The 27,298-nt window shown below is 45.3% G+C and overlaps 1 protein-coding gene across 2 annotated transcripts in view; it reads left to right on the top strand.

Annotated features, from left to right (window-relative positions):
• The window catches only part of LOC119466087 (protein FAM110A), a 35,128-nt gene extending 7,862 nt beyond the window's left edge, over positions 1-27,266 (top strand). For both annotated transcript variants that reach the window (XM_037726579.2, XM_049657622.1), the window contains exons 3-4: positions 4,228-4,531; positions 15,926-27,266. In XM_037726579.2, the coding sequence (XP_037582507.1) occupies positions 4,228-4,531; positions 15,926-16,646 (1,025 nt within the window). In that variant the 3' untranslated portion in view covers positions 16,647-27,266. The remainder of the gene's footprint in view (positions 1-4,227; positions 4,532-15,925) is intronic.
• Positions 27,267-27,298: the final 32 nt, after the last annotated feature.

The raw sequence follows: 27,298 nt of genomic DNA, 5'->3' as shown, positions 1-27,298 counted from the left end.
ATAAGTGCACCAATGCATTTGTACTGATTCGTAACTTGCCGTGGTGTCTTACCCCCGTATTCAGAAATGCATTTTAAGTTGAAGCCCATGCTTGTCTTGATTTCACTGATGCCTGTCATGAACTTGCCGGCGGAAACGCAATGAGCGTCCTGGGCACGTTCACGCAAGGCGCCATTTATATCAAGTCAGGCATGGGCTTCAACTTAAGGTGCATTTTTGAATACGGGGGTTAGTGGTTATGGCGTTGTGCTGTTAAACACGGAATCAAATCGCGGGTGCATTTTGATGGGGACCAAATGCAAAGACAATGGGTGCATGTTAAAGAACCCTAGGGAGTTAAAATCAATCCGGAGTCTCTCACTACGGCGTGCCCTATAATCAGAACGTGGTTTGGACATGCAACACCCTAGAATTACTTTTTTTTAACAGCGAAGATGTTTAAGCCAGCCGTAATTTGTGGTTCGTATCAAGAAACTATCATCATCAGCAATGAAGAAAGAAATAAAAGAATTTCTTGCCGAGGCAGGATTCGAACGCGCGTACCCACAGTCCCAAGGCGAGCGTCGTAACCACTGTGCTACCAGCCACGCTTGCAGAACATGCAGTTTGCGAACCATATGATTACAATCGAGCGTGCTCGTCTTCGTCCACAGCTGGCGCGTTCGCACGCGCTCGGGGAAGAAGAGGTTTTGTGCGCTATGCTCGGGAGAGGGATAAAGAAAATGAGAGAGACACATTTACGGAGCAGGTGTGCTGGAACGCGTTGGCGGCATTGCAACGCGGTGGAACGCGGTGTCGGTGTTGCAGGCTGCGCTAAGCAACGCGCAGTGACGGCCGTAAGTCCCAGACGCGCGAAAATACATTATCATCATCATGAGTAATAAGATGAAAAGTACGCGCGCACTTCCGGAAAATGCTGGGCTACGATCGCCCAGCTTCACTGTTTCAAGCCTTGCACGGCCGAGTGCAAAGTTAAGCTTTTTTTTTTTTTTTTCAGCATAGCTCTGCCATTATTATTCTTGCCTACGCTTAGAAAAGAATTTCCCGTCCTTACCTTTTAATTCTTGAGCAGGCGAATTTGTGATAAGTGACTGGTACCACGACTCAAGCGGAACGCGGTTTTTCTTTTGCGCCAATCTGTGAAGCGGTAATTTCAAGCAAAAAGAAAGAAGAGTATCGTATGTACTTGTACTTAATCCCACTGTATTCACGCGTAGAAACCACGCGTCGGGGATGCATTGCCGGTGTCATTCCGCAGTGTCCCAGCGTGAATCCGATTAGCCGGTCGCAGCTTGTCGCCGCTGAGGGTAGTCCCTGCGAGTTGTGCAAAAAGATGTACAATCGTCACGGCCTCCGTTCTTTTGACTCAAAAGACTCGCGAATTCAGCGCGGGCAGCTGGATCCGAGCGCCGCGGTAGGGCCTTTCTCTCTCTCTCTCTCTCTTTTTGCTCCATTGTTGTTATAAGTGAGCGGGGAGGCTCCGGCGCGCGCGTTGTTGGCGCTTCTGCGCTGCGCTCGCGTTTGCTCGCTTCACGGCACGCGATTGGTGCGACGGCGGCAGACACGCTGGCTCTCGCTCCTCATTGTGCAAATGGCGTAGTGGCGGTGCATTTTGTTTGTTTGTCGTTATTTCTTTTTAACCCGTATCTCTGCCCCGCTTGACGTTTCCCGGAGTGGCCGACGAGCGTCCGGCAACGCACTGTTTCTCTCTCCTCAGGTCTGGCGGGAGCGCTGGACCGGAGCGAAGCGACGGCTGCGTCGCTCGCTTCATCTCGTACAACCCTCTCTCAGCTAGAACGGCACAAGTTGAGGCGAGAAAATAAAAATTAAAAAAAAAGGGGGGGGGGGGGAGGCAAAGGAGCTACAGAAAAACAAAGGGGAGTCGTAAAACAGCGAAATACGCGTGTGTGTGCATTGTGCGCAGCAAAAGAAAAGTTCTTCGCTCTCTGCCCTGCGAGCAATCGCGCACATTCTCGAGATCAACGAGTTCGGTAACGGCTTTCTTTTCTATTGTCTCCCTTTCTTTTTTCTTTTTTTTTTTTTTTTTTTTGGGGGGGGGGGGGGGGGGAGGCGGGATACCGATTATATAGGCGCGTGAGACACCAGAGGCGGCAAACAAGCCCACGTAGTATCGGAATGGGCCGGAAAAGAAAAAGAAAGCATCTGAGCACGGGAACGCGTAACCTTTTACACCTGTCTAATGGATCGACGATATATCCGCGCACTAGCCGATCAGCGACTCCGGAGCGGTGGTACCGCCTCTTTTTGCGTGCGTCGAACGCGCCGGCTAGGCGCACATACTATATGTCGATCGTCTGCCGTGCATGGCGAACTAGGCCGCGTGGCGTCCTTTAGGAACGTAGCTAACGAGGCGTGCCTTAGGTCGTCCTGCGCGCTTTCGCACCGCAAATGACTCCAGAACGGACCAGAAAAAAACATTCCTGTTGCCGGGGGCCGCGAACGCGCGCGCGCCATCTTAACAGCCGGGCTCCGGCGTTACGAGGCGCGGCGGCACGCGAGGCTGCCGTAGGTGTGGAAGGCTCAACCACCGTGACCGTAGTAGACGAGGCAGCCTTCATTTACTCTGCTTTTCACGAAATCCCCGTGCATAGTGCCTCCAGATGCCACCTAACTTGGCACGTTACATTTATGTAGTCCTCATTTCGTCTTGTATTCAGTGCACTGCCCAATGCCAGTACCGCTTCCAGTGTAGCAGTTCAGTATAATAGCAAATCAAAATGTGGCATAGAATAGTGCGAGGCATTATGCACACTGCCTTGCGTTACGAGCATCAGAAGTGCAGTGATTATTATTTTGTGCAATAGAGCATGCTTGTGTTACATGGGATTTCAGACGATGAGCAACACGAGAACAAGGTTAAAGCAGGAGCCAACGTTTTGACAAGTGGACTTGTTTTTTTCGACACGACATATTCGAGGCGACAGGTTCCTGCTTTCACCTTGTTCTCGTGTTGCTCGTCGTTTTGAATTTCCATCTCCTGAATTCCCCGTGTTTTCAATGCCATTTCAGAGGAATTCATAAGCTCAGAAACACGTCTACCTATGCGGCCAAATGCATACCATCATTTTTATGCAATTTAGTGCAAGCTCTGTGCACAAAACTGCACTGCACCTACCATCTGTGCCTGCGTGCCCCAGAACATAGCCTGAGAGATGCCTTCCCCTCCACTGGGACGTCACAGAAATTAGTGAATATGGTTGCTTGATGCATCTACACGAATTCTCTTTGAGCTGGACAGTGGTGTATTTGCCTCTGCATTCCTTGACTCAGGAATGCAGCTTACTGCTGTTGTGCTATAGTATATACATAGCTATTTTTAAGCCTTTCTGTGCCTTGGCTATTTAAACCCTTCAAAGCTGTGTTTGTGAATGCATTTTTGGTAAACATGGCCAGGGACAAGCTAAGCTTATGAGCACTGCTTTGCATTGTTAAGCGAAGCTTTATAGGCTCACAAGTGTCGGCGGTGGGTGGTGGCGGCAGCGGTGTTACGCTGAAAAGTGGGCTGATCCTGGCGATAGTGCAGAAAAGGTCCAAGCTCAATGGCACATACCAGGGACATAAAAGAGAAAGGAAGAGGAGAGAGAAATCACCACGAAGGTCAGAGAAAGATAGAGAATGGAAGAAAGAGAGAAAGAAATTGAGAGAGAAAAAAAGATAGAAAGAAAATCACCACGAAGGTCAGATACACACACGAAAAGCTTCGCTTACCCCCGTTTTGTCGGCAGGGGAAGGGCTGGTGATTTTTTTAGCAATGTCATGTACAAGTCTAGTTTTGTCTCGGTGCTTAGTCGTGCTTTTGATAGATGGCAGCACACAATCCATGGGACAGTGCAAGCAGATGCAAATTTATTCTTCCCGGGGAGGTAAATTATCTTGGCAACTGAAGTCTTTCAAAATAATTTGGCCATTTTTGATCAGAATTCTGGATAGTAATGTGGCATGGGAGGCGTTAAAATACCACACCCATGGAAAAATAAAAGCAACTTCACTAAAAAAAAAAAGAAAGACGTCCTCATGTTAAAATTGTTGCTGCAATTTGTCTACACTACATAAAGATTCAGCACAATATGTCTCGATATACTGAGGGGCTCAATGGCTTCCTCTTTTTTACATTATGGTTGCTGTTCTCGCACTGATCAACCAATGCTGGCCTTATACTTAATGTCGCTAAATGCAAAGAGTATAATGTTGCCATGGTGGCCGCAGGTGAGCAGCGACGTAGCGCAGTGGAACGCCTGGAGGAGACTAAGGCGCAGTACGTCAAGTCGGAACGAGTGCTGGACAGTCGTCAGGGGCTGCGCAGCCGTCGTTCCGAGGGTGCCACATTCGAGCCACCCTTGCTGGCGCGGTCGCCCTCGGCCTATGAACTTGTTGAGCGGCTCAGGGCCTCACCGCCAGCAGCTCTGCTTGCACGAGCACCCTCACTGAAGCTCCGGCGAGCCCCGTCTCCGCCCATGCGTGCGCGTGCCTTGTCCGAGACACAGGCGAGGCGGCTTCTTCGGCCAACCAGGTAAGAGAGTCAAGACCTGGCAAACATACTTCTGTGATGAGTGTTCAAGGTGTGAAAAAGCACAAGAACGTGATATAGAAGACGGTACAAGCACTCATACTCAATTGAAAATATATTAAGAATGTCTTTTTTTTTTTTTTTCATGCTCTAAACATTCATCACTAATGCAAACCAACTTTCATGAACCTTCTGTGAAGCTATACTTTGTTTCATACTTGTTTTGTACGCTATGGAAGTAGTGCGGCTATAGAAGTGTCACTCCACACATGCAGTCCAGTTGTTTTTTATATGCGACACTTTATATATATTTATTTCATATATGTATTACAACTACAACTTTGCGATGTAAGGTTATGTCACACCACACATTATTTGTGCACTTTCCGCATACAACATGTATTTTCATCGCAAGAGCAAGCGGTGCACTGCGGCTGCACTGTTCACCAAAACATTCCACTCTTCTCCTTGTGGGGATGCGCGACTCTCACGCGTCCCCTGATGTTGTTTTCCCCGCATGTCTCCTGTAGTCCTGCTTCTCCGCGTGGCTAAGCCCGGCGGCGGTCGTGGTGGTTACGGCGCATTGCGGGAGATGGCGCGAGTGTCGCGATGCTAACACCGTCGAACGGCGGGGTGACTTGGGAGAGAAAAGGTCGAGAGCGCTTCCTCTTGGGGTTGAGATCGGTGAGCGGCGCGAACGTCCCACGCGTGCGCCGATCCATGCTTCGCGAGACGTCTTGCGTGGCTCGGAGCGGGGCACCGGTTTGGACGAACACGGATCGTTCGAACGCGCCACCGTTCGCGTGACCGTACACGTGAACGACTAGGCGATGGTATCATAGCATGGGGTGAACATATTTGCTCGCTATCCATGTACTAATATTCGCATGCTTTCCATGTACTAATTACATGATATTTTGTGGCATAAACGTATGAGACAATGTTACATCAAATAGCATGAATCAATATATCATCCTTCTCACACATGATGCCCTATTTTTCGGTTGTGACAAGAGAAGGCTAGTCATCAGTGCATTGCCTGTTATGTGTGAAACAGAATAGATAGTGTGCTTTTCTGCTGGCATGGCGAGTCTGCTTTTGTTGCCAGTTGTCAATTCAACCTGTTACTTTTCATGTATCTGCTGAATTTCCAGTCCTTCTTTTGTAGTACTGTTCAACCTCAATATAACAAAGTCGGGTAAAATCATCAATTTGCTTCGTTATATTCAAATTTTGCTATATTGAAATTCAACCTTTTATATTAGTCGCCGATAGATTTTTCTTACATGGAAAAGTCTGCAAACTTTTCCAAATTATCATGCAGTCGGAAAAGGCAAATTTTAATGGGAAAAAATTAATTTATTTGAATTTGAGAGCCGGTGACGGGGGGGTGGGGGAAGATGCGGTTTCATTTCGTGTCGACTATATCTTCACATTGGCAATACGAAGCAAAGCCAGGTATACTTCCACGTCCACTCCGCCCCTGTGGCTGATAGTGTAGCCCACAGTGGGACGATACTATCATGAAAAGCAGCAGGGAGCAAATGCTTAGTGTGCCTCTGGCTTCAACGCCTCTCCAAAACTCGGATTACACAACCTCCAGTACTAAACAAGGGGGGAAGATAACGCACATGATTCCATGCCATCTCGACACGCTGCCGATCACCTCTAAAGCTGCGCACGGAGGCTACGTATGCGCTCAGTCGCACTCAGTCATGCGCCGCCACAGCCGCGCTTGAAAAGGAGACGAAGTTATATGGATAAGAATTTATAAAAAGTGAAATACTTCATTGTATTGAGGATGTTGTTATATTGAAGTTTGTGTTATATCGAGGTTTAACTGCACTTGAAAAATGGTCGTGAGAACATCCAGCCATTAAGTAGATAATGGCACACCAGAATTCAAAGCAAACAGCGTGAAGCTTCTAGGCTGTCAAGTGGTAGTTCGGTAAAAGGGCGATTAACACTGACTTTTCATTTGTTAGTTAGAGCACATGTTGCATATAACCGTTTAGCTGGGCTGCTTTTAGTCCTCTGCTTAAAAAAGTTTCACGTTACCATATAGATATTATTGCAACTTTTCTGGGTCGATGGCATGTCAATGATGGAAACAGTGCGATGGCGACAGAGTGACATGTATGCACCCAAAAAACGCTTCATCCATCTTGAACTAGTGTCATTTTTTATGCTTCTGTGTTCTAATGGGATGTAGTAGCACTTTCGTTTGTTAGCAGAATGTGTTGACCAGGAATGGTAAGCTTATTCTGCTGGCGATATGTGTAACACACATAAAGTCAGTGAAGCCAAAGAAAGCATAGAAGCTAACTGTTTTTTGTTATTTTGAAGGCTATAAATAAGAAAAAGAGTGAAATTTAACAAAAGACAACTTGCCACCTGTGGGACCCTAATCCACACCTTCCGCATTGCACATGTGATGCTGTACTGATTGGGCTAGAGAGGTGGCTGTCGCTGTCCACTGTCTTGGGTTATTTGTGTATGCGTAATATAGATTTAGCTCTGGTGTCTTAGCCAGTACCACACTGGAACGGATGTGGAGCACCCTTTCAACTGCCAGCTTCGTGGCTCCCACTGGTGGCAAGTTGTTTTCTTGTCCACTTTCATTTCTCTTTTCACTATTATTTCTACATTTAAATTAAAATAACACCCAATTTCCTTTAAGCTTTCCTTTGGCTTCATGTCGTAACAAAAAGCTATGCAGATCCAATGCACATGATGAAATCTTTGTGAACCGAAGCTTTAGTCAAGTGGTTATGTACGTGTTATACATTCAAATGCTATGTGTACAGTTCTGTTTATTTTTACCCTATGCAATGTACAATCTCGTGCAATGTGTATGCTTATGCGCTACACCATTCACAAGCTATGGCGAAATGCAAACACCAACGAAGCTTAAAATCGACCCCCTCTGTTCTCGTTATAGTCACTGCTTGAAACACAAGTGTCGTGTGTAGATAAAGGCATAATTGAACAGATTATTTTGCTGGTTTCACTGTTTCCACATTTCCTAAGTCCTGGTACCACTCTTGTGCTCCAGTGCTCTTCTCATTTACAGAAACTGGCTTCTTGGCAGCAGTGGTGCCTTTCTAAGTTTATAACCCTAATCTGCCAACTATGTTGGCCAAATTTTTGCTCTTAGGTTCTTGCCATGTTGGCAGGTTACCAAGCTGGCCACCATTTAAATATATTGGAAACAAAGTGAACACTAAGTGCAGTCTGTAGTGGGCCGTACAAAAGATACTGCTCACCTTCTACCCTGCAACTTGTGAAAAACCTTGCACACATGTTTGAGGCTGCAGAAAAGTGTTAACGTTAAATGACATTTGGGAAACTCTGTGCACATGAATTGTATTGCTGGAAGTCCTGCATCATTTATTAAGTCACGTTAAATGGCAAAGAGGAAATTTAGTGTTGTTTTTCATTATATTTTAAATTTTTTTATTGGCTCCTGCAGGCATTCTGTAAGAGGATGCGCAGTGTAGCGTAGGGCTGGGGATTGTTCCCTGTGGTGATGTCATGGATTTCGGTAGTATCTGTTCGAGGCTAAATTATTGTTCATGAGTGAAGAATGATCACATTGCATCTGAAAGTACACGAAGACGCTCTCTGTGAGCTTTTGGGACAAGCAGCCAAGATATCCATAAATACCATGAAATGCATAAATACATAAAGTTGAAAATTGCAGTTATGGCCTTCATTCTTTTGGCAAATGATTTTTTTTTCCTCAACAAGAAAATGTGAGTTGTTTTCAGAGTGCTTTACCAATGTAAACTGATTCAGTGAAACTCCTGTGTGTCCTTTTAGCTAAGTGGAATGATAGTGCCGGCACTGGCCAGTACAGAGCAAGGCACTGTTACCTGAAGGAGAGTGAACATTCTGTTGAGTAGTGGTAACATGGCACCATTGCTGTCACTTCTGTGGTGCATATAATATTAAGCAGCCAAAGTCGACAGTTCCTGCCTCTGGTGCAGCACCCGGCACTGCTGCTATGCTGCGTTGCATAGCAAGATGCTACTGTGTTCAGTGGCACTCTGAGTTGTGATGGTTTGTGAATATGTGGAATTCCAAATGTGATTTGAATGGCCCATGTTATTTGACTCGTATTCAGTTTGAGAATTTGATGTTTATGATACATTTATGGCCGAGTGTCATCAGCATATTTAGGTCCGTTGCATGAAAGAGGACTCTTCCAATCCATACTCAATTCCGCCTTTTTCCTCATCAGCTGAATCTATCCTGTGCCTGTCATAACTCATTGCTCCTAATCCATTGCTGCCCCGAGCTGCATTTTTCCTGTAGAACCCGTTCTGGCATACTTGTCCTGTGCATTATGCCTACTATGCCTACTCCTTATCCATGCCGCTGTCATCTTACCTCCTGACGTTACTCCTATCATATGCATTCCATTGCTTATTGCACACTGTTCACATTCCTCTGATTATCCTTTTTGCAGCGTAAGCTGTTATGGGCTCATTCCAATAGCCGTTTCAGTTCGCAATGGTGTCCGCCTTCGCCGCCGCTGGCCAGTGCCCTTAACCATTATCGCTCGAAATGCAAAAAAAAGTACCTGGTTCCCGCCGGGATCGAACCCGCGCCCACTGTGTGGTAGTCAGTTACTCTACCACTGAGCCACGTAAGCGCATGCTGTCAGGCAGCGGAAAAATGCCCTATAAACATGCCCTAGGCAGGCACGCAGGCGCAGACGACGAGATGCGATTCAGGCAAGGCGCACAATCAACGCGATCCTGAGCCTCCACCAGTATAGTGATGCCAGTGCTTAAAATCTCCCTCCATTTTTTGAGGGGCTCAGCCTCCCTCTGCATATCAACTGTAGCACTGCGGCACCCATTCGGCAAGCGCTGGAGGCGATTTTATTACCAGTAGTGCCTTGTGCAGGGCAGTTCTAACTCTCCAATTCTTCGATTAATTATGTAATCGTGATTAATCGGCTGATGTGGCATGCATTTCCCCAACGCACATGACTTTCACTTTCACTTTATTTCCTTAAAGACCCCTGTTCGGGGTATTACATAAGGGGTGGGTTACAAAATATGAGATACAAAGAATAAAAAATGTTACAAGGCATAATGCGAGGCAATTTCTTCTACGAAGGCAGATGAGCAGGGTATAGAAACTATCTTGTGCGCAAGGCCGTTCCAGTCTTTGGCTGTTCGAGGAAAAAAAGAAGATGCAAAAGTGATAGTACGCGCACGTGGACGAGCTACGTTTAAGGAATGTCCTATGCGATGGGATATGCGTGACGGTGGCAAGATATATGGTGCACGATTGAGTACGCTGTGGTAGAATTTGTGAAATAATGATAAGCTAGCAATTAAACAGCGGTGGGAAAGGGTTTGTATGCCCGATTCCGCTTTTAACGAAGTTACACTGACATCGTATGAAAAGGCGGAGTGAATGAACCGGATGGCCCGATTCTGAAGTGCCTCGAGAGCGGTAATGAGGAAAGTCTGGCGAGGGCTCCAAATGGCTGATGCGTATTCCAGTTTGGGTCGTATTAGTGTCTTATAAGCTAATAATTTCACATGCTGCGGTGCGTTTTTTAAGTGACGTCGTAGGAACCCAAGTGATTTGTTAGCTGAAGAGATAACGTTAGTCACATGCAGACACCAGTCCAGATCATTTGAGACGGTAACACCCAGGTACTTATAATTCTTTGACTGTCAAATGACTGTCAGAACCCTTGTTGGACTGAGATTCTTGGCACAGCTATACATGCTGTTTCATGAGCCAGCTGAACCTGAAGCTACCTGCTCGGGAATTAGTGAATGTTCACCTTGGTTTCTTTAGGTTACTAGTTAATTTTTATTCATTTAGCTGTGCATTATGAGCGCTGTGTTTAACCAAAGGCGCATTGTAGCCATGGAGTTCGCAAGGCGGATCCACTTGAGTGAGGGAGTGAGTAAACTTTTATTGTTCGTAAGGGGTTACACCGGAGCTCCGGTACCGCTTGTAGGCATCCAGGGAGCCCGATGTCACACCAAGGGGCAGAGGTTAGTAGACGAAGCGGCTAGCCGCTTCAGCTGCCAGACGGACAATGTTGGCCTGTGCCGCCGGGTCTTCGCTATGAAGCGTGGTCTCCCATGCTTCTTCGTCCGTGAATAAATTGTGAGCCCGGGGAGTAGCTGCACTCCCATATGATATGCCTTAAAGTTCCTATTTTATTGTAGAATCTGCAGAATTGGTCCTCCGGATTTCCCGTTTGCGTGAGGTATCTCCATCTGGGAGACGTGGTTCTTGGCTTGCAGGCGGCGCCAGGTGACCGCCTCTACGGACGTGAGGGACCTATCCAGGAGTGGATATTTTCAGCGTCCAAATCTGTAGTGCTTTGTGATCTCGTGGTAGGTCACGAGCGTCTCGACCTTAAAGTTAGGCTGAGGCCGCCATCCCCCCCCCCCCCCCTCCCGGATAATGAGCGCTCGGGCGAGGGTGTGAGCGCTCATTACACGTTGGAGTGAGCGGGGGCCCAGGTTGTGGTGATTCCTCTGTCTATGTTACCTTTCGATATTATGCTGTACGCGTAGTCTGATATTTTGCCTCTGCAGAAATTTCTTACTGCCGATTTACTGTCGTTAACGATCACCCTCGCGTCCGTGCTAACGCACGCCAAGGCGATCGCCGCTTCCTCCGCTGCCGTGGCATCTACTCTGCTTGTATATATCACGCCCTGTTCTACTCCGGACCCGTTGACTACCACTGAGATGGAGCTTCTCATCTCCGCCAAGGGCGGCGTCTGTGAAGGCAACCATCTCGGGTGACATCCTGCTTAGCTTTGTTGTCAAGTGTTTGGCTCTGTGCTGGCGTCTTTCCTGATCGTGTTGTGGGTGCATGTTCTTAGGTATCAGTGCGACCGTGAGAGCTTTCCTAATTTTGGACTCAATGTGGAACGTCTGGTATTTAGTTCCTCTGTTTGCTTGTAGTCCTACCCAGTTTAGAATCTGCTGTCCTGTCTCGGTTAGACTCAGGCGTTCGAGTTGTGCCCTTCTCGTCGCTTCCGCTAACTCCTGCCATGTGTTATGCACCCCCATTCCCTCTAGTGCCTCAGTTGAGGTTGAGATCGGTAGTCCCAGTGTACATTTCATGCATTTCCTTATTATTACGTCTAACTTGTTTCTTTCTGCTTTTTTGATGTTAAGAAATGGGGTTGAGTAGCAGATCCGACTCAAGATGAAGGCCTGGACCAGCCTTAACTTGTTCTTCTCTTTTAGCCCTCTGCCTCTGGCCGAGATTCTTCTTATGATGTTTACCACTTGGTTTGCGTGCGCGTCTAGCTTAGCTATATTCGTGTGGTTTCCTGTTTTGCTTATGAGCATGGCCAGAATTCGAATCTCATCTACTTGCAGAATTTCTTTCCCGTCTAAGTCTATCGAGATGCTGGGAGGAGATGCGTTGTCTGTCCTCGTCCTGGGCCTGATGATTAGTAGTTCCGACTTCGTCGGGGAGCAGCTCAGTCCTTTACTTTTGGCATGGAAGTCTATGATGTTGGCTGCCCGCTGGAGCCTTTCTTCGATAGATGCATCGCTGCCCTCATTGAGCCAAACGTTGACGTCGTCTGCGTAGACGCTCGTCTTTAGTCCTTCGATCCTTCCTAACTTTCGCGGGAGGTCTTTCATAACTAAATTAAATAGGAAGGGGATAGGATGGCTCCTTGCGGGGGTGCCCCTGTTTCCTAATTTAATCGCTTCTGAGCTGAGGCTCTGCATGTGCAGGGTCGCTGTTCTGTCTTTAAGAAGAGATTTTACGTAGTCAAAGGTCCTCTTCCCTACGTTAACATCTGACAGCCCGTCAAGGATGGCAGAGTGGCTGACATTATCAAAAGCTTTGGTTAAGTCTATGCCCAATATTGCTCTCATATCTTTGGTCTTTCGTTTGTCTATAATATCGTGTTGGAGCCTTAGCATGCTATCTTGAGCGCTAAGGTGCAGTCTGAAACCTACCATCTCGTGGGGCCAGATGCCGTTTTCTTCCGCGAATCGAGTTATACGCGTCTGAATTACCTTCTCCATTAATTTGCCTAGACACGAGGTATGTGAAATAGGCCTGAGATTTTCTATACCCGGGATTTTGCCCTTATGGATTAAAATGATGTTGGCATGTTTCCAGTCTTTAGGGACTTCCCCGGATTCCCGCACTTTGTCCAGATAAGCTGTAAGGTGAACTATAGAGTCGTGTCTAAGTTTAGCATACTGTAGGTGATCTTGTCTGGGCCAGGGGCTGTGTTCTTTTTGATGTCAAAGAGTGCGGCTCTGACCTCTGCTACTAGAATGGATTCGTCCAGTAGCGGATTCTCCGCTCCCTGATATTCTTTATCCACTGCCGGGCATGCGGGGCCTATGTAAATTTCTTTAAGTCGGTCGATGAGCTGTTCATCGGTTCCGTCAAATTTGTATCTTGCCTTGATTTGCTCTATGTTGGATCCACTTGGAAGGATTTCTCGGGATGACACCAGTTTCGAGATAATAATTCCCGAACTTTGCGAAGAAATGCATTGGCGTTCCAGTTAGGTTGTTAACAAAACATTGCTTTATGCATTGAAGCACAAAATTAACTGGAACGCCAATGCATTTCTTCGCAAAGTTCGGGAATTAATATCTCGAAACTGGTGTCATCCTGACAATTAATTCTAAGTGGATCCACCTTGCGAACTCCATGGCTACAGTTTGTAAATTAAATATGGGCCATCAGGTAACTAGTTAAAAAATTAATGCATTTTGTTAATTAGTCAATTATGCATTTCAATTTTTTTTAAGTAATGGCCGCCTCTTCCAGTAGACCAGCTCATTAACTAGAATTGGGCTATCTGCCACAGGCAACCTTAAATTTTGAAAGTGTTCGCTGAAACACCCTGTATATATGAAGCTGTTTCCCCAGTCATCGCACCACTAGTGTGAAGCTGCCCCTAATTTTTATGGTCGCGATTAACGATATACAGGGTTTTTCAGCGAACACTTAAAAAAATTCTTAAAGGTTGCCGTGGCAGATAGCACAATTTTCGTTCATGAGCTGGTCTACTCGAAGTGGCGAACATTAGTCGCACAAGAAATTGAAATGCATAATTGAATAATTACCAATAATTCACTAAGTTTTTAAGTAATTACCTGATAGCCCATATTGCAATTTACCAATTGTAGCCATGGAGTTCACAAGACGGATCCACTTGGAACGAATTCTCGGGATGACACCAATTTCAAGATATTAATTATCGAACTTTGCGGATAAATGCGTTGAAGTTCCAGTTGGTATCTTAACAAAACGTCTCTTTATGCATTCAAGCACAAAATTAACTGGAACGCCAATGCATTTCTCCGCAAAGTTCGGGAATTAATATCTCGAAACTGGTGTCATCCTGAGAATTAATTCTAAGTGGATCCGCCTTGCAAACTCCCTGACTACAATTTGTAAATTGCAATATGGGCCATCAGGTAATTAGTTAAAAACTTAATTAGTGAATTATTGTTAATGATTCGATTATGCTTTTCAATTTCTTGTGCAAGTAATGTCCGCCTCTTCGAGTAGACCAGCTCATTAACTAGAATTGGGCTATCTGCCACAGGCAACCTTAAATAAATTTGGAGTGTTCGCTGAAACACCATATATATATATATATATATACACACTGTTTGCCGCACTATGAGGGCCCCCCCTCCTCTGAAAGGAGACTGAGCCCTGGGTGGCGCCATCTAGTTAAGGTGCCTGCAAATGCAGCATGCCCAACGTGCAAGTTGCATATAGCAGTTGCAGGCTGCATGTAAAACTGGACCTGGTAAACTCAAGCAGGCTATGTGACTATTTGTCACCATCCCGTTTTGAAGATTCTAATAAACAATCATCTTCATTAGCAACAACAAAAACGTACCGTGCCACGGGTCAAGGAATGTGAGATGTGCGTCATGTATTCTGAATACTTCTTCGGTACACATTATGGCGTCTCCTCGCAAGGTACGAACCACTGCTGAAGAAGTGAATCTTAGAGCTACGTGCATGGCTACAACCAGGCATCATCGCGCTCAGCAGACTGCTGTGCAGAGATCATTACAAGCCGCAGCTCGCCGTCGACGCCGGGCGGACAGTCCAGATAGTTCTCGTCAAAACGAGGCGAAGAGACTACCGCGAAGACCCTGTTGTGCGTGGTGGCGAAATTGGAGCTACTCTTGAGCCGCTCCACCAGCTTACGCAGTGACTGTGCTGTGTGTGCCGCGCAGGCGTGTGACTTTTTGTCTCCCCGAGTATGAGCCACCATAAATTAGTACTGACACAATATAGCAACTCTATACTCTTTTCATGGGCAGGCATATGAGATGGAAATGATCATTAGTGACCAGCAGAGGTCGAGCAAGGGATGCTGCTAAAGCCAGTGTTCCAACAAGTGGACTTCGTTTGTCGGGGAAACAATTGCTTTCTTTGAGAGCGTTTGCATAGCTCACTCTTCCACATCTTCAATGAAGGAGTATTAGAACCTAAAAGAGCTTTGCAGGGCAACCTAAAATATTCATTGTTAATCCACATCAATGAGAAATACTCATCCATTCTCACAACCACTCCTCTGGAGAATTACGCTTCAGGAGGCATTGTTGCTGTGTAGAGGCAGACTGGTGTAGAGGCCTTGTGTGGACCAGAAGAACCTTTCGCAGTATCTTACAACCAACTAGTCAATGTTTTTTCCTTGGGCTTCTTGCAGATTCATTACCTCAATACTACATGTAAAATATTGTTTTCTTCATGCACATCAGCCTGGCGAGCTGGCAACTTGAAAGGCGAGAACAGTGGCTGAATAGTCAAGCCAAGTAAAAGTAAGTCCAGTAGACATACCTACTGGACCACTCGAACAATTCAGCCATCTCAAAGTGACATGATGTATATAGATGATATTGATACATGCATATTGCGTGTTTCGTCTGGACGATGCACGCGGGCGCCCAGACGAAGAAGACAAACTGCTCCTTGCTCTCGAGCTGTCGGCTGAACTGGCCAGCGCTGCAGCTATCCTTTGTAAATATACTTTGTAAATAGCCTCCAGTATTTAATCCTTCGTTCGCGTAACATTTTGGTGAAGGTCGAATATTTTAGACAAACTAGCGAGAAACTGAGTGAGATTTGTGGCATGTGTAGCGCATGAAACCACTGGAGGTCTAATCAAGTAGCAGAATCAATAACAAAAGAAGGTAAACATGTTCAGGAGCAACAATTGATCGTGTGAAAGCAAGATTCACAGCTGTGTAGCTTTAGTGGGGTCGGGGTTGGCACAAGATGAATTTTATGGGAGAGTGCAGTGGAAGAATTGTAAGCCCAGCATTGGACTAGTTGTGTGATCACTATGGTGATGAGACATATAAAGCATTGAAGGGAAAATGTTTATTTCAGGACCGACCAAGATGTCCAGCACCAGCTGAGGCGACTCATTGCTGGTGACACTCCACCATCCCTCACTCAGTCATCTGGTCTGACTGTGGTTCACAAGAGCCTGCCCGATCTCTCACCATCCCGAACGCGGCGTGCCAGCACAGAGCTTCGAACAACCGGTGATCTGTATGGTGAGCCGTCTCCGGTTTGCAGCAGAGACCGCTACTATCGCAAGCCCCGGCCCTCATCGGAAACGGTTGTGGGTCGCAGCCTCTCATTCCGGCCCCTCGACCTGCCGAGCCGAAACTGTGGTCTCAGAGCAGAGGCAGCCTCCTCTTCACGGCGACCCGTGCTACGTTCCAAGTCCGACGTGGCACACCGCAGCCAACCGGATTTGGGAACGGGAGTACGGGACATGCAGCGGTCACTCCCCGACCGCTTCTTCGACACCCTGGGCTTGGACGCAAGCACGTGGCACAGCGTCCTCTCGCCATCGTCAGGGTCAGGCTCGTCACGCTACTTTGACAGCATCAGTTCTGCAGACTCATTGGGCCGGTCCTGTAGTCTGGCCGGCAGCGACTCGTCCTCAGTGGGCGGTGGCTGCGGTGGGGTCGAAGGTGGCGCAGGCCTGCGTAACCGAGACCTTGTTGACCACGGTCCGGCCGAGACGTCCATCGTGGAGAAGAATGCCAGGGTGATCAAGTGGCTTTTCAATTGCCGTAGGGCGACCATTGGCTCCTGACCACCGTCGCCAAAGATTCAAGCTAGCGTTTGTCCAAGGGTCATGCAAGCAGTGTCGTATAGTTTTCCTGCAGTGTGGTTGTAAGGAAGTGGTCATGAGCAGTTGCCAATTTTGGGTCTGATGTCCTCCAGGCAAAGGGAAAGATTGCCCGGATTTGATGGATTGTTTTTGTAGTGCATTTGATTGACTGATCTTGTTTTTATTGTAGTATTGTACAAACAGTTCTTGCCTTCACTTCTTAGGATGAGGCTGTGCATAATGAACAAACGAGTGCACTGGTTTGTTCAGTAGATAATAAGTAAGGTGCTTCTGTTGTACCATTGTTAGACCAGGAGGGTATGCTGTAATTGTCCACCTATTGGACTGTTCATTTTGGCCACTGCTGATTGGTAGAGCAGCCAAGCAAGAAGGGGGCCCACCTGCCTCGTTGCACGTACCCCAGCTCAGCCAATCAGTGCTTCACCAGCAGGCAAAATAGACAGTACTCTAAGTGGACATTTACAGAACCGCCCCCCACTAGGAATCTTGTAGATCTACAACATAAATTTATATATTTTTCTTTCCCTGTAAATGCAAGAAATTTTTGTTGTTGCTTACTTGAAGCAGAAAACAATGTATTTTGGTATTTTAATTTTAGCCATGCCTGTTTATAGTTTTAGTCGTAATATACAGTCGAACCCGGATATAACGAATTGTCATATATAACAAACTGTAAAATCCCCTTAAAGTTTTTGTATAAAACCTTTATTTTATATATCGAATGATTGATATATCGAACTACCGTATTTTCTGCTGTACAAGTTGCAGCTTTTCTTTTTCTTTTTGAATTTTTCATCAGTGCGTCTTATAGAACGGTACGACCTATATACGTTTTTTTAGGAAAAACTGCCGTCAAAATCTTGTGGGATGCTATGGCCACGCGAAGCGCGCTGGGTTTACCTCCTCTGGCACTTGCTACAGGTTGTGTGAGCACTGTGGAAGTACTGGGGTCTTCTCGTGATCCAGTTGCCGAGCGCCGTGCGAGAAGGACGGAGCAGCAAAGCAAGTGGCGGCAGGCCGACCGCGAGTCGACCAAACTCAAAGTCGTCGCATCTGCAGATCACTTTCAAAATATGGTGTTCGCCGCTGTGCTAGCTTTGTAGTTGCTACCAAAGTATAAGCTGCCCCTCTCCCCCCACTCCGCTCTCGCGCTGCCTTCCCGCTTTCCTCCCTTGTGCGCGATTCGGCTCACTGTCGCACGATTTCACTCGTGCATACAGCACACGGCGCGCGAGGGCTATCGCCCTTTTCACTTGTATGAAACATCACGGTGACCACGACAGCAGAAATGCGCCTGGAGTGTCCATGGCACCCATACGCTTGCGCGTGTCCCATGTTCACGAAGTGAAATGTCCCTAATTTTTTTAATTGCTTACCGAATGAACAGGTGCGTCTTATATACGTCTTTTTTTGGAAAAACTGTCGTTTTGAGGAGGGGTGCAACTTATACAAAGGTTTGACTTATAGCCCGGAAAATACGGTATTTCGCGATTCCCTTCAAGTTCGATATATCCGGGTTCGACTGTGAATAAAAGTTCCAGTCGCATAGAGTCAAGTTAAGACATTTATATATTAGTCATCAATACTCTACTGATCCTGATCTCGCTACGTCATGCCAAAATCAACCCACCGAAATTGTACATTTTCAGGCATGGTACTTGAGAACACCAGTTCAGTTTGCTTGACTTGGGAGAGCACTCATATCATAAACATCAGCACACAAGCCAGGCTAAAACCGCATCAACACAATTGCCCTCACAGCCCATCCACCTATCTATCCACAGTCCTTTCATATTCTCTAATCTGTAGGTTTTTCTATCCCTTAATGAAGTAAAAGAAGTTGTTGCAGTTTTTGATGGCAAGTTCAGGACCATCCCATAATATATCGGGATCCTCGTTGCTGGAGGGCACCACTTTCAGAACACCATGTTTTTGTTTCTTTGTTATAATTTTTCAACTTGAGTTAGGGTTAAGGCCTAATGCTATTTTCATTGGCTCTGACTGCCTGCTTTGTTCTTTGAAATGGAGCCCAATTTTGTTCGTTTGGTTTCGCAGTATAGGTAGTTCTGGGCTCTTGTGACACTCCCATATGTTTTCCCAAATTTTCTTCAGTCGTACATGTTGTCTCTCAGAAGAAGAGACTGCAAACAGATGAAACAAGAAATACTGAAAAACGAGTCAGGACGAGCTTTTCTTATGCTTGTCTCTTTCACTTGTTCAAACTCCTCTTCAATATTCAAGTGTGCTAACTCATCCAGTTTTTCATTGTTTTGTTGCGTGTTACTCCTTTTTCTCAACAGCCATTGCACCCACTCTTATGCAGAGGCATATGACATGTTTCATATTTTACATTTTCTGTTGTGGAGCTCCTGATGCCTTTGGTTCACACCGTATATTTACCCGCATAATGAATTCCTTCTTATCAGAAATTTTATTTGAAATTGAGAGGTGCATTTATTACAAAGGGGCAGTGTTTTTCGCAAACATATGGGCACGTGGCATGCTAATATGCGAAAAAGAGATTTTTGTATTGGATTTCTTGGACCAGATTACAAAATAATTGCTTTTGAAGAACTCTAGCCAATCATGCTCACATTTTTATGAATGAATGTACATTACACATTAGCTGTTCACAATAATTGAAAATATCAAGTTTCTTGTACTCATCTTACATTGCAATCTCTACCAATAGTTGTGGGTATCATTCTAAAGTCCTTGGTATGACCCAATGTGTAAGAAATTCCTGCCTTCTCAGCTCATCCTAAACGTGTAATGAGGAATATGCCACATGGTCCTGAAATGCAGTTGGAGGTTTCCACTAATGATCTTTTAATATTGGATGTCTTAATATTGACACAGAATTTAAGCTTGTCGTATCATGGCTGTCCAGTCTGCACAACCTCCTGCCTCCTAACATTATTCTTGGATGGTTCATCTAACCCCGGAAAGCCCAAACATGATTTCAAATCAAAGAACATTAGAAGAACTTGATTAATGTGGTGAATTGGGCGTGTTGGTACGTATTTGAAAAGGCAGCAGGGGCGTAAAAAGACACGTACGGAGACTAGACAAGGACGAGCGCTGAACAGAACTACACGCTGGCTTCTTGAGGTAGTCGCAGCAACTTGTTCACCTTTATATCTGGCTGTGAGGAGTACATTGCTACAAAACAATGAAATGTAAATTTAGTAAATTATTAATTAGTATAGAAAGTAATTAATTAGTAATTGGTTTTCACATTACCGACACTCACTCTAGGATATGAAAATCTATGGGCTTTGCATGAAGCTTCCCATGCTTAACCCTTTCAGTGTTATTGACATACCCGTACATTTCCCACTCTCTCCAGTCGGATGTGCGCAGTAACATGAAGTTGTTGAACTTCGAGGTAGTGCCATCATTTGTTGTATATTTCTACAAGCATATTTTCTCACCTCTCTGGGTTTTCTGTCTGGGTTATTGTTAATGCGTTGTGGAACAGGCCCCTTCGTGGACGTGATAGCATCCGCAGACGGGAGGGGTGGCTCCCCGACTTGTGCACTGCTACTACTGAGGCAATTCTCCATTCAAATATTCGCGCTGTAGCGCAAGGCCACTGCCCTTGCATGTTTTCGCTGCCATCTGTCGTACGTTTATACAAGTGTGTTTTTTACCTTAACACAGCGACGCGATGCGCTATTATGCATCAAAACAAATCTAGCTAGGAGATAAAAAACGAAGGTAGGAATATGAGGGCCACACTAAGAGTACATTTGCCATTATGTGTGCTCTTTTGTTTTCCCCCTTTTTTTTTTTTGTCTTCTGCATAAATGAAACAAAACAGTTGTGTTCGTTTTATAATATCCAGTTTTTAAAAAACCTGACGTTGTGGTTGTCTTCTGTGAAAAAAAGACACTGAAAGGGTTAAGTCGGAATTTGGAGGTGCCATTAGCGTATCAAAAATTATACTCTGCATGTTGAGGGGTTAAAGGAGTACTAACATGACATATATACAAATTTTTTCTCCCCCATTATACAAAGGTCCAAGCGCTCAACAAAAAAAAAAGTTTCAAATTTCTTTATTTTTAGTACTGATAGCAGAAGTAAGTGAATTCATTATGTAAGAAAATATGGTAGTGCAACCGGAACAGCCAGGTTTCCTTGCCTTCTTTGCAATTTTGCCCCAGTGAATGGCAGCACTGGCCAGCGTTCAGCCAGGCAGGAATACTGAACTGGAGACAGCGCTTGTCAGCTCCACGGGGTGTTATCAAGGAAGCAGCAACAGTATTTAATGCAGTCAACTGTTGAGTGAGTGCACAACCACGAAGCAGGTGTCTGAATTTTCCTGTGTCAAGTCTAGAAGTCCCCGCTTTTACGTCGGGCAGCTTGTAGTTAGCAAAATTGCTTTCTCCCCGTGCACTCAGTGCATCGACATTGCTTCCATTGGCACCCACAGCAAGCACACCCTTAATCTGTGAGCTATGCGCTTATGTGTTTTAACAGTCCACTGTACAATACTTGTATCCATTGCTTTCGAGGGGCACAAAAAGTCGGAATTTTCAGGCAAGGATGGCAGACGTAGAACAAGAGTAATGGACGACCACTAAAAGATAGGTCTGACCTGGAGTAGAATTAAAATAGGCTGATAATGATGAAAAGCAGAAGTTTAGTCAAGATACATGGATAATTGGTATTCTAAAATGGCAAGAGCATTATTGGTGCTTTTAATGAAGCTACGGTAAATCAGAAAGTGTTGTAAATACGAGTGAGGCTAAATGTCACCACTTTGAAGGGACCCTGAACTACTTTTTAATGAAGTAGAGAAAGGCATTTGAAGTGAAAATAGGTGATTTCAGAAATACTTTGCTGTAAAAATAACTTCAATGCATTCAGCAGAAGCGCAATTATTGGCAATCAAACATGGCCTCCGCTGTGCTCCCATTCCTTCTTCAATGCCATGCACTGTGAAGGCTACGGTGATGTGGGGCGTGCTCGCAACGCTCCGCCTTCTAAATGTCACCGTGGTGCACACTTAAAATTTCATTTGGGATGTTAACGTAGACGCCACGACTTCCGATTTTGGTGCTTACGATGCGCTAAACGTAAGCCAAACGCGTTTGTCCTCAGCAGGCCGCAGTGCACTTAGCCAGTGGACTTGTGGCGGCACCCCGTGGCGGTTACGGCATCTGCGCTGCGTAGCCGACCGCAGCTACCAATAGCAGCCGCGTATGGGTCAGACCCTGCGCATGTGTCAGACCCATCCTGTTGCCACTCCTTTATTACTCTCGGACATCTTCGTTAGATGCAAAACTCACAGGGTTAATACAAGCACATCGTGGAGAGAAAATGAGCAACGTGCAGGGCATTGCTATCAGCACCTCCTCAGTTGAGAAAGAAACCGATGAGTTGAATGGGGAATGGAGAAAGTAAACATTGCACTCATTATAATATCTCCATTCATGTTAAGTCCTTTTCAGAAAAAATGCATTCAGGAATATGTTTCTTGAAAGTAACACATTGATTTCAGCATGGTGCTCAGGTTTTACAAATAGGTGTTTCCCAGTTGGTTCAAATTAATCCAGAGCCCTCCACTGTGCCACCTGCATTAGCCCCTATGTTGCCTTAGGGCATTGAGAACCTGTCAGTCATTAAATCGAGGAAGGGACGCACTGCTTTCAATTAAGATTTTGTTTTTTCAGCAGCTATGTCATCTCTTGGGCACATGACCAATCCTGAGAAGTCTTCAGAAGTGTGCTCTGTTGCTCTAGCTTTATATTTCATATTTGCCTTTGGTGTGCCTTTATAAATATAGGCTGTGCATCGACACGACATGGCGTAAAAAATTGGTCACCATGTTTGTTTTCATGTTGGGATTGTGCACTTTCGATAGTGGCAACCCTGTGTTATGTTTCCTATGTGCACCAAAGGAATCTTTTGGGATTGACCATCTTTCATAGCCACACTGCAGGAAATGTCACTGTGCGAGTTCTTTTTGTAAACGCTGTCTAGTCAGGTGCCCGGGCCCGTATGCAATGGCTGCTCTCCTTGTCTCCTCTGCAGGTATGTGGGCAGCTTTTCCTACACTACATACACCGGTGCTAGTATACAAAGATAGACTTTTTTGGGGGCCTCACTGTATTTCTTGAATTCTTTCTTGTCTATGTCATGCACTCTTCAGGTGTTCAACATGTAGTTTTATGAGGACCTTGAAATCGTCTCTAGAATAGCCGAAAATGGCTTTTAGCCATGGCATAGCTGTGTCCTCTTGTGGCACTGTCTCCAAGTTTTTTTTTTTTTTTTCATGTGCTTTATTTATGTGCACGTATTGATCGTTTTAGGTACAAAGCTGCAAGCATGTGTAGAATTTTTGTGCATCAAGTCAGCATTGTGTTGTCCAACATCTGTCAGAGTGCAGATTAACCAGATGGAACTGAGTAGATCGCAGCCACTGTTAAAAATAATCAGTTCATGTATTATCAAAGAGCTTGTCAACTCTGGACCACACTATACTGGGATATGCAACATTGCTTGATGGCACAAAGATTGCTCCAGGTGCTTGAGGCTTTAGTCTTTGTCATTGGCCTTTTTTGTTGCTTGGTACTCTAGCTTATTCTCATGATTGCACTACATTAGTCAAGATAGAAGAGAGATGGTCACTGGCAAGAGAGAAAGGAGTAATGTAGAACTTTTACAAGATGTTCTGCTATGGCTTTTTTACTTTTGGAGCCGGTGAGAGCGTCAGCAGAGAGATGAAAATGAAAGGTATATTATTAATTTGAAATGTTATATAGCAATTTCAGGGTCCTGTCCAACAGTTTGATCTGTCCACTGTGACTGGTTAGGCTTTCCGCTGTCCCTGTAAGGCAGGCCAGGGCATTTCAGCCCTGTAGTCTGCGAGAATTGTTATAGTCTCTATGGGATGCGCTGGCGCATGTCTGATACACCTTGTTAAGTTGCTTTCTGTTTTCTTTTTGTACTTTCTTATATCTTTTATAAAAGTATTGAGCAGATTATTATAGTATCATTTTGTATGTATAGAAGTCTGGTCGTCTGGAATGAAATCTTGCTTTATATGTATGCATTCAGTGCTTTTTGTGTGCATGTTTGCACACTTTCTTTTTTTTTTTTTTTTTTTGTGGGCAGCTTGCATTGTGTGTGTGAGATGAAAGTGGCGAGGGATATATACTTCATGTCTTGCCTTTTGTCATCAAATGCTGCGCAACGCAAGACAAGGACTGTAACGTACAGAAGCCGCACCATAGCTATACAGAACAAGTATGCGAGAAAAAAAAAAGGCCAAAGTTTCTTCGAAGAGGCATCAACTTGGTGCATTGCAGAAGCGAAGCGAAGAAGTGCACAGGGTCCATAGTGTGGTGTTGGTGGTGGCAGTCAGTGCACTCTGTCTACACTGCATTGTCCTTTTTGTGGTCCTGTACCCCACAACTTTTTACGACAGCACACACTCTCGTGCTGCGGCAAAACGTTTTCCCACTGAAGCTGGACACTCGTCATGTCATTCTCTTCCCCATCAGCCACTCCCACCGAGTGTGTGCAGACAGCTGGCATCGTAGCCTTGGTTCGGATCCCCGTGGAAGCAATATTCGATAAGAGCAGTCTGATTGGCTTGGGCAGCAAGATCAGTAAGGCTCATTCAGGTTTGAAAGAAAGCACAAGCACACTGTTGGAGTGCTTTTTGTTGCCATACTGCCACCATCTGTTAGTGCTAGCTTCCATCTGCTGATACTAGTTATGTAAGTGGCTGCCTTGAATTAATCTCGTGAAATACTTCGTAAAGTAGTGACAGGTCGTAGTTTTACAAATGACTGTTGCTTTCAAGGAAACAGAACCGTTGTACAATAACTTTTAAGGCTGTAGCTACTGTGCAAATGTGGTAAACCCACTGATGTCTTGTTGTTCCAATGCAGGCAGAAGTTGCAGAAGTGAGGTTACAAGACACTGCTCGGTTTAACAATCATGGAGGCCCTAGAATGTACGGCTGCCATCAATTGCTGACAGCCCATGCATCAACGCTTCTAGTCTGAAATTAGCGGGCTTATCCGCTTCCATTGCTTCAGCCCACAATGCCACTCTCCTTCGGAATTGTGTCCTCAGGGATGGGAATCAAAATACAGCCTCAGGTTAGCCATGGGGTAACAAGCTTTTGAATTGTGCACACACATGTGCCACTCTTATTGCTCACAGATTTGTCCTTCTAAGGACCCAATGCTCACAGCCAGGTGAACTATTTTGGCAAGTAGCGTTACTGTAGGCTGACACATGCTCGTGACCTTCCTTTGGCCATTGTGCATTATGCCTGATCTGCACAGGATGGTGTTCCATGTTAACAAGCCATTTTTGTAGGAATTTCTTGTGGTGAGAAACAGTTGCTGCAGAGGTTCACTTGCACCATTACTGTCCACAAAAATACATTGTTCTTACTTATCTTGGGATATGGGATCAGGTGTGAAAATGAATAATCACAGCAGTTGAAGACCAAGACACTGGGGACATGACGGGGTCCACAATGCATAACAAATCTCCACAGACTGAAAATAAACTTTGGCCTCATTCCCCACAGTTTCAAGAGTCCAAGGAGCCCCCTACATTCCAGTCATGTAGCGCGTGATCACCTGTGCTGTGCTTGTACAGCTTTTGACAAAGGCTGTATTACATTGGAGAAACCATGTTAGCAGTGCAAATCTGCATTTAGGTATCACTGCTTCAAACTGTGGAACAAGTGTCAAGCAATTCAGCAGTCCTTAATTGCTCACTAAGTGGATTGTCTGTGGTTTCCTTGTGCGTAATGTAATGTGCTGCTGCTGATTCGTGAAACCCGGAATAACTGAATTGCAAATGCTCTCCATTGTGTGAACCCACATAGAGCAAAAGCAGCCAGCACACACCACAGTTCATATTTCTGTGATTGGATGCATGCCAGTCGCTTCATGATGCAAAGCATCCGGAAGCAGTATTCTCCGGCAATCACTCTCGGAAATAGTTTCACTTTTGCGAGACCCTGCACTGGACGCGTCCTCATATACGGTTGACAGCGTTTCTGGTGCTGTGCCAAACTCACTATCTTCGCGCAGTGCCAAAACTGCTGTTGGCCATATATGCATCCAGTGCCGAGTCTCACGAAAGTTAAACTATCTCCGAAAATGATCGCCCAGAATGCCACCCCTGTTGCAAACCTTCCATGATCTGCTAGCTGTTAGTGACAGCTGTTGTTGCTTCAGTGCTTCTAGTTTCATGATAAATGCCTCATCTCTTAAGCTGCTCAAATTGAATGTTGTTTATCTTATTTTTTCTTATGGGAGTCGGGCAGAGATATTAATAACCTGTGAAACCATCCAGTGCAGATCTTGGCCCACCGCCATTTTTGTATCGGACTTCGTGAAGCTTTATCGTAGCTGTAGGGCAGTGATGTGTTGTCATTGTTGTCAGAGTCAGCCTAGTGAGCAGATTCAAGGCTGTGACTCCTTGAAAAGTCTCAAGTAGTGCTTTATGCCTGCCTCCATTTGTAAGCATGTTGGGATATTGCAAAGTTAACACACTACACTATTAGAAGTTTTACACCTCTTGAAGTTTACTTTTTCCAGGCAGCATTGTCATCGTTCATGCATCTAGTGCTCACTCTCTGGTGCCTACCTTTTGGTAACACTTGAATATGCAAGGTGTTGTGACCTTTTGGCACCACATTTTCAATTCTGCATGCCAAGTTTACACTTCAGATGCAAAAGCACCGACGAGATTGGTCCGATTTAAGGTATATTGGTCAAACTTGAAGATGTTTTTAAGTTTTGTTAATGTGTGCAGAGTGTTACGAGAGAGTGCATGGGGATGTCTGCCTGGCTGGCATATGGCTCCAATAATAGGATCCTGTCAAACTTTCTCTTTTGTTGTCCTTGCCTGCAATCTGTGTTGTTCGGCAAGCTGCCTAAATGGCGATGTCTTCCAGATACAAAGCATTTGAAATATTGTTTTTTTTGTTTGTTTTTTTGTTTTGTCAGAAATATATTTCTAGATTCAGGCAGTCTTTTTTGCCATGAATATTGAGAAATTCAAAATTTCATCTCCTTGTACTGATGGATGTGTGCTTATGGCACTGAAGTATGAAGGAATGCACTAAATATTTTCAAAAAAACTTAATTGGCACCTGCAAGGCCTGTGCTATTGACGGGGACTGGATGCTGAAGATGACGATCGTAGGACAGCATGCCTGGAAGGGTGTAAAACAGTGTAGGGCCCACCCCCAAGCCAAGATGTCCAAATAGCTGGCCTGAGCACCCCTTTTGGTGCATGTGGCAGCACAGAGCCAGGAAGGCTTTGCTCAAGTGCTTTCCAAATGGGGACACGGCATTTGACTTGTATGACGGTGGATGGAACCGTTTCTTTGTGTGAGGTGGTTTTGTGTGTTTGTAACTGAAGACGAGAGAGAAACCATATGGCAACGACATTTATCCTAGCCATGCTGCTGGTGAAGCCAGTGTCCATCGAATCGCTGCCCATCTCTCTTTTTCAGGGTGGCAGAGAATGTCTATCACAGCTTGTTTGTACTCTTGAGTAGCGATTATTCTTGAATAAAATTAGTGAATAATTTACTGTTGGAAGTGTGTGTTTTGTTATTTTAATAT

The sequence above is a fragment of the Dermacentor silvarum genome, chromosome 10 (genome assembly GCF_013339745.2).
Source record: "Dermacentor silvarum isolate Dsil-2018 chromosome 10, BIME_Dsil_1.4, whole genome shotgun sequence".
Lineage (NCBI taxonomy): Eukaryota > Metazoa > Arthropoda > Arachnida > Ixodida > Ixodidae > Dermacentor > Dermacentor silvarum.
The sequence above is the reverse complement of the archived record's forward strand: the minus strand, read 5'-3'. Positions and strand labels throughout refer to the sequence as shown.